The 8,141-nt window shown below is 47.2% G+C and overlaps 1 protein-coding gene across 1 annotated transcript in view; it reads left to right on the forward strand.

Moving 5' to 3' along the window:
- The window catches only part of LOC120957066 (protein commissureless 2 homolog), a 55,081-nt gene extending 48,832 nt beyond the window's left edge, over window positions 1-6,249 (forward strand). The window contains exon 2 of the mRNA XM_040379017.2: window positions 3,152-6,249. Within this exon, the coding sequence (XP_040234951.2) occupies window positions 3,152-3,822 (671 nt within the window). The 3' untranslated portion in view covers window positions 3,823-6,249. The remainder of the gene's footprint in view (window positions 1-3,151) is intronic.
- The last annotated feature ends 1,892 nt before the right edge of the window (window positions 6,250-8,141 follow it).

The raw sequence follows: 8,141 nt of genomic DNA on the forward strand, positions 1-8,141 counted from the left end.
CTTTTATTTATCCTTTCGTCGTCCCATTAAACTGATGCCGTGGCTCTGCGTGTGGTGTGTGCGTGTGTGCAAAGATCCTAACGAAAAACACAATAAAGGCTCCCACTGAGAGTCGACGGCTACTGCTAGCTTCCATAGGATTTTTTTTTCGCCCCAATAAACCACACGAAAATGCTACGCGCGTTGGTGACGCATTAAGGCATCACTTCATTGAATCGCTCGGACATTGGCAAGGATGGCAGGAATTTGGGTGGTCGGCTCGGGTGCTTTTCACCGTTTATCGGGTTTGGAATTTCATGGCATGCCTGCAAGAAGAGATGCCCGCATTGTGGGCCTCTAGGTTGCTGTGAAGCAAGAAACAGGTAGGGAGTAGAGGCGCCCGGTGCCCAATGCCATCCATTCCATTCTTTTGTGCTAAAACTTGCCGGACGAAAAATTGCATCGCACTACCAGCCGCTCCTGTCTTATCCTTTTTCCCAAGCCAGAATCGTTCCTTTGTTCACTTTTATCACACACCGGCTCCCTGGGTTTTCTGTTCCCCGGTGCCACTTTCCCGGCGAATGAAAAATGACCAACGATTCGTTTTCGCTCCCGATCGCTGCCTTCATCGCGCTGCTCCCCTTACTTGGTCGCTTTACGGAATTGTCTAAATATCCTGTTTTTGGCGCATATCGAACGCCTGTTTCGCCCAAGTAGCGCATCTTTATTTCGCCGTAGCTTACAGCGGGAGGGGTGTCAAACAGAAAAAAAGTAGTTGGCATACAAAGGCACAGGGTGCCGTGAGGGAATGTTTTGGTTCGGGCCAACCAAGCCACCCATCTTTTTATCCCCGCTCTTTATCCCGGGAATGGTCGAGCCCTTCGGCATGATTGATGCTTTCTTGGAAGCACCACCATCACCACCAAGAATCGATCCCGGGAGGGCATGGGCGGTAGCGGCGTGCCCATTGTACAGTGCGCTAAGGAGAAGAAGAAATACGACACCCCGAGGGCCTCCCGAGAGACGGAATGTTCAAATCATCGCCCACCCTAGCGTGTGCGTCCTGCCTTTCGTAGAAGTTCGTTGTCGCAAGAACACACGATACACCAAAAGGGAATTGCACAAAGCGTCCCCGAAAAGAGCAGAATAGAATGCAACACTTGCAAGACGAACGAACAGTGTGGAAAGGATACGCAAGTGTCTTCTTGCGCCATATGTGGTGCACATTACATTGGATTAAATGGATGAGCATTGCGTCCTTGCGTCAAAGACAGAATGAAAAATGCTGACCAACCCGGCTGCGACTGAAACGGCTCCGTCTGGACGTTTTCCGTAGCGTGAGAAGGAACTTAATATTGGCACTCTAACCGAAAGAATAGATCGATTTTATTCCCTTCCTTCTCGAGTGTGTGCTTGCTTGAGCGGAGCTCGAATCAAAGGGGACAACTTGTCTTTAGTATCCAGGGAGAGCGCTTTTGTGGGGCGAATTGTAAAGAGAAGCACTTTATCGGTGAACCTGAAGATCTTGGGAAGTCGTAACTGTTGTGTCCGCACAAAACAAACATGAGACGGTGGTGTGTACGGCACAAACAGAATATATATTTTGTCACTATCTTTGGTATGGGTACAATTAACATTGGTAATAAATAATATAAACAACACACACGCAATGCGGGGAGAGGACGGCTGGTCCTGCTCGCGCCGCGATCCTCACTGAGGACGTCACCGGATGACAGCCCTGCTGTCAACGGCGAGCCCTCAGGATGAGGCAGCGGTCTGTCCACAACATCTCCCCGTTTTAATTAGGCCGGTACGGCTTAAGCCGACGCAGCGGTTTTAATGTAATTAAAACCGGCGTGGCAAGCGTACGGCTCAAGTGGCGCTGTGTAAAACGGGGGAGAGTGATGACCGGCCTCCGTGTCTAACGCTCGAATGGGATGAGCGTTGCGGGCTGCAACAGGGGGCAGCCGATGTGCTGCGGTCGCTCGTTCCGTTGCAGCCGCTGTGGTGTTGTTGTTGGTGTTGTTGTTGATGGTGCAACAGTAGCGGATAATCCTGCCGCTGTCGATGGCTGTTGCACCTGACGCCGATGATGATGAGGCAGCTCTCCCGGATGCTGCTGCCGATGGGGCGTCACTGTGCGGGTGAGCAGGGGGCGGCCGTGGTGCCGCGCGCGCTTCGACCGCTCAGCCGGAACCGCTGCACAGGGGCGACCGTGATGTCGCTGCCGGTGAACTGCTGTGCAGGGCGCGCAGGATGATGATGACGTTGACGATGATGATGAGGGTACACAGGGGGCGACCGTGATGCCGCGCACGACGACTGTGACCCGGGACACATACGATGTTGCTGCACAGGGGCGACAGTGGTGCCGCCGTCGAGATGCACCTGTGCAGCTGGAGCGCCGGCGATGAAGATGGACAGGGGGCAGCCGATATGCCTCAGCACTGTGCCTGCTCACCGGGCTCGACGATGATGCTGGTGCAGCACGGGCGGCCGTGATGCCGCGCACGACAATACTGCACCAGTGTGTCCGATGACGCTGCAGCGGGCGGCGGTGATGCCGTGTGACGACGGTCCAAAGCGGAATGTCCCCTCGCTTTGTCCGGTATAGTGCTGCAGCGGAGTGAGGATCCCTTCAGGGCTTCACGCAAGCCCAAGCGTGCCCATCCTGCGCGATGGCGGTTGCGCGATGGTGGAACCGCGATGGTGACCTCCGTGCTGCGTCGGTCCTTTGTAGGATCCCCCCCTACGCGAGGAGGATCCCATCCTCGTCGCCACTGTTGTGTCCGCACAAAACAAACATGAGACGGTGGTGTGTACGGCACAAACAGAATATATATTTTGTCACTATCTTTGGTATGGGTACAATTAACATTGGTAATAAATAATATAAACAACACACACGCAATGCGGGGAGAGGACGGCTGGTCCTGCTCGCGCCGCGATCCTCACTGAGGACGTCACCGGATGACAGCCCTGCTGTCAACGGCGAGCCCTCAGGATGAGGCAGCGGTCTGTCCACAACAGTAACTAAGTCATCGTAGCTGCTTGCTTTCTTCTCTGCCTCATCGATATAACACGTACAAACAGCACTTCCTTACTTCTTTATGGTCAATTCCACCACTAACCTAACCTCTTTTTTTACCTCTTTCTTGTCTTCCCTCTGCAGTACTGACGGCACGCTCGCAAACACTTTCCTCGATGGACATCGAAACGCCGCCCCCGTACGATGCGGAATCCCTGCCGAGCTACACGATCGTGTCCGGGCTGCCCAGCTACCAGGACGCGATCGAGCAGCTGAAGCAGAAGCAGATGAAGTACTACGAACCGGTCAAGGTGCATCGGCCCTCCGTCATGAAGCTGTTCGAGTCGCAGGATCTCCTCAGCCAGTCAGCAGCTCCACCGGCAACGTCAGCCGCCCAGCCGACCACCGCCAAGCTGGAGGAGATCCGGTACAACTTCGTGCGCCCGCTCTCGGTACAGGACGGCGTGGGTCCACTGCCCGAAGCAACCACTAGCAGCAGCATCATCACCACTACGGGCCCAACCGTTCTTCCCGCCGGTTCATCGCAGCATCCAGCAGCGTCGCAGCCACTGCCACCGCCACCACCGTACAAGAGTCAAATCTCCACCATCTCGACCGCCTCGTCTACAGGCGCGGCCGGCGTCGGTGGAGTGGTCGTTGGCAGTATGGTGGTAGAGCTGCCGGCCCAACACGCTCCGGTGGTCCCGATGGTCACCACCACGGTCCGGTTGCCGCAGAAGAAGCCGGCTAGTGCGAGCATTTGCCAGTACACGATCGAGCACGAGCGACCGGCGGCCGGGGGGGCTCGCAGTTGAAGAACCGAACGGCTGCGGCTAGCCACCATGCGGTACACTGCGCGAGTGGACTAGGATACTAAAGGGATAGATACAAAACGGTGCAGCAAAACGCAAACGCTCGAGATGATTACAAATCACTGACTGTGTTATTAACGATTAATTTATATAGATAGTAAACGTAAACTTTGGTGGGTGCTCCATCGGATGTTGAGCGGAGAGAGATGTAGGCAGAGTTGATGCGCAACGGGAGAGCTGTGAGCAATGAGTTCGGCTTAGTCTTTCCAGAAGAGTGTACTCCTGTTTTCAGAGTCTTACAGTATCGTGTTCATGCGGCTTAAAAAAGGCCTTTGACAGATGAGGTTAGTGACAGCGAAACGACTCTTCTGCTCGATCGTGGAGAAGAAGTTCCCCAACAATCGCATCCAATTCTCCAATGCCATCAATCTAAGTTTGCATCTTTTCCCTTAGCACGTAGGAGACCAATTAGATGTAGTTAAAACGATGTTGAAGTTGATAGTCAGTGTCCCGGTAGGTCCTGTCAGTAGTCAGGTACCACACGTGAAGTAGGAGCACCGTACCAACCGTACACACACACGCACACTCTGAAGGCTCCTTTTTCATTGCACGAAATTGACTTCCAGTCAGTTCCCGCATGTACACGGTACTATTAGTATCGATATCGCATTTAGCAAAAGGACCCAACACGAGTCAGACGATTGAGAATGGTTTAAGAAACGGACGCGAGGTCTTGACAAGAGAGAGACCCAGACTTCTTACACTTGTACACATTTCCATTCGGATCAGCGTGTAGGTGTGTGTGTGTGTAATTCCCAGTGCGATAGGGATGTATATCAATATAGTATAGAGATTGTAGCAAGGTTATAACAGTCACCGCCAGATTAGATGCATAGATATACATATATTTACAAAAACAAAAATTAAAATCAAAGAAGATTGTGTTGCAGTTTTTTTTGTGTAGAACATTTCGAACAATTCCCACACAACCACACACACACACGCATTCTGTTTTTAAATATATTATTGCAAGATAAAAGACCCTATGCTGCGGAACAGACTGCACGTTCTAGGAGGAGATGTACCAGAAACTCGAAGACTCGTTCCCCCGGGCAGATACATTTTTATTAGACTGTGTAGAACGATGTGTTAGTAATTGGTAACGATAGTTCGGGGGGGAAGGACGTAAACGGGTTTTCAATTTATTAGACCATTACTGGAGAAATAATTGTAACAAAAAAGGAAAAAAGGAACACCCCAAATTGGACAACTTTTTTGTACGTGTTACCTTCTTGAGGGGGAACAAAAAACCTCCCCACCCTGTTTCGGAAGCGTGTAAAATGGAAAGTGGAAGCTCAATATAATAAATTGTGTTTTGCGCGAGTGAAAATTGGATGCAAATTTTATGTAAAATGTGTGAGTGTATGTTGTTGTTTGTGGCTTCCTCTTCGGTATGCTGATGTGTTTCTATCGTGGAAAGAAATTAGCTCGTTACTCTAGTTTTTGGTGCTAGGTTTAGTTTTCCTCCCTCCGAAGTGGCCGGAGTGTAAAAGGGGGGTTTCTACGGAGTTCGGCTCTATTCGGCGATCGTGTGTAAATGAGGTGTGGGGTGTTAAGAGCGTGTACACAACGTTTGCTTTATTATTATCATGCAATAACCGTAGCCCATTAAAACCCCTGGACCTGGCAAGGCATATGGGGGAGGGGGGAGCGGCAATGTGGAAAATTGAGGTAACTTTTAAGCAAATAGGTTGCGGTGGTGCAACAAATCTCCGCCCCTTGCTGTGGGGCACGTCGGCAGATTCGTTTTACAGTCGGCTGTGAAAACCAAAAAAACACGGCAGCAACTTCCTTGGATAGAGGGCAACAAAAAGCTGTAAGCTTTTAAGAGCTTTCCACTTTTCACTCCCCGCCCGCCGTCCCCTGGTGGAAAACGCTAACACCACCGTTAGTGTCTCTCGCTTTGGTTGCCGAGCGTGGTTTTTATCGTACCCGTTTTATCGGAGAGCGGTGATGGTAATAAATTTTATGAGCAATGATTGTGTGTGTGTGTGTACATGGCTGTACTAAAACCAACCTAAGCTTATACAGACACACACACACACATTGTTCTAATCCTTGCCCGACCTGTCTGTGTCTGGCTGCATCGCCGTCTCCCAAGCGACTGTGCTGAAGTAGGATGTTGTATCCATTTCAAAGGCAGCATTTAGCGGGTTGTTGAAAATGAAAAACTGTTCTCACTGTTGACCACACAGGACCACACCATTACCTCTCTCTTTCTTTCTCTCATTCAGCCACGGGTTCAGCCATTGCCCAGCCAGGACCTAGGATACGGTTGAATAGGAAAAATCAACGGTACGGGTCGCTCTTTTTTACAGCCGAGCGTTTCGTCCAAGCAACCCATTTCGTACTGTGTTTTTTCGTTTTTTTTGTTGTTTGCTCTCTGTTTTCCCACAATTGACCGGTTGCCGTAGTTTATTGGTCATATTTATCCTCACGGTTGTTAGCCACTCGTTGGCCACCGGTCGCTGCGGCTGGTGGCCAAAAAAAAAAGAGGGGGGAAAAAGGGTCAAAATTGTGGAGTGTTTTTATAGCACACCAACACATGAGCTCACCCTCACTTCCCACCCCTCCCATCCAACTCACACCTAGAAAAGGGCGACTTTTTCGGGCGTGTGTGTATTGTGTGTGTTAGGTGAGCGCAAAAAGTTGTGCCTTTTTTACTTGTTTAAAGAAATGGTTTTTATTTTATTTTTTTTAAAGATGGTGTTTGTTAGGTGACGTAATTATTTTGAGCATTTAATGTAACCGTTCAGATCGAACATACATGTTATTACATGTTACATGTTATACTCTTTTGTGTTTTCTAGTTGTATGGCATTCAATATTATTTTGGTTTAATTATTTTTATTCTACTTCTATGTAATCTACTTTACTCTTTTTTCAATGAACTTATTCACTTACTCATTTACTTCTTTTCACACTCTTTTCTTGTTACATCGTTGTTGTTTTTTAATCTTTTTCATATCCTTGCTTTTCTTTACCTTTTTAATTGTAGTCTTCTCTGTCTGTCTGTCTGGTTGATTGTGTTTGGGAGGTAAAAGGTTGATATTATGTCATGTATAAAAACAAACTGATTAGATTCGTTACTTGTATTTATACTTTAGCAAAACATGTTAAAAACTATACAAAGTAAAATAATACTTAAATTCCATACTTCAAGGCGCACAGCAAAGAAGCAGTTTTATCTATACTGATTATTGTTTAATTTGAACTACAGTAGAACGTCGATTTTCCAGGGACGGATTAACTGGCGGGCGGCTTAACCGTGCGCATGAATTTGACAGTTGGCGAACATTTTCTGCGATGAACCGGTTAGCAAAAACATTTGTTGTGCAGCAATCTAGTGTCTAGTGATACTTTTTAACTTCATTTTTGATAAAAGACAATTTTAAATCTATTGTTATTGATTCAAAAAATATTCTACTGGTGATTAATCGATTATTTTGATGTGAATTTCTAGTAAAACCAGTGAATTTTAAAAAAAAATTATGAATTTGACATTTCTTGGACCATTATCCGTGGAAATCGATTAACCGGCCACCGCTCGGTCCCGAGCTGCCCGGATAAACGACGTTCTACTGTATTATTTATTTCTTTTTTAATATTACAATATTGCGATTTATGTTTTTCATATCTTCTATGTTTTTCGTTTATCACATTTTTAATTTTATTTTGACTGAATATTATAGACTTTTTATTGTAAAAACATGAGTTTTTACTTTATTTCGCAAGCTTAGCAACATTAAACGTAACTACAGCAATTGACAAGACAAGCGCATCAGTTGTTTTCGGAACGTCATCACGATCAAGACAACCTTCGCATTTGATATCACAAGCACAGTACACAATATCACAAAGGGTTTTGCGGCTTAAAGCAATCATTTTACCACCGCCTATAAACGTGTTCAAAGTAATGCTAAAGTAATGGGAAAGTAATTGTAAGGTGTTCGTCCCTTATAAATGTGAATTTACGTGAAAAAGTATTGTTGTTTTTTCCTCTAAAACTTGTAAACAACCGATTTTGCAAGCTCTCAATTGACTTGAAAGCATTTAAATAAATGTAGTTGAATACTTACTTGAATCCGCAACACTGGAATATTTTGTACCGCACTTGTGATATCAAGTGCGAAGGTTTTCTTAAGCATTATGACGTTCTGAAAACAACTGATGCGCTTGTCTTGTTAAATGCTGCAGTTGCGTTCAACGTTGCTCCGCTTGCGAAATTAGGTATAAAACCCTGTAAAACAACAGCTTTTGGT

This window comes from Anopheles coluzzii, chromosome 3 (assembly GCF_943734685.1).
Source record: "Anopheles coluzzii chromosome 3, AcolN3, whole genome shotgun sequence".
NCBI classification, from domain to species: domain Eukaryota; kingdom Metazoa; phylum Arthropoda; class Insecta; order Diptera; family Culicidae; genus Anopheles; species Anopheles coluzzii.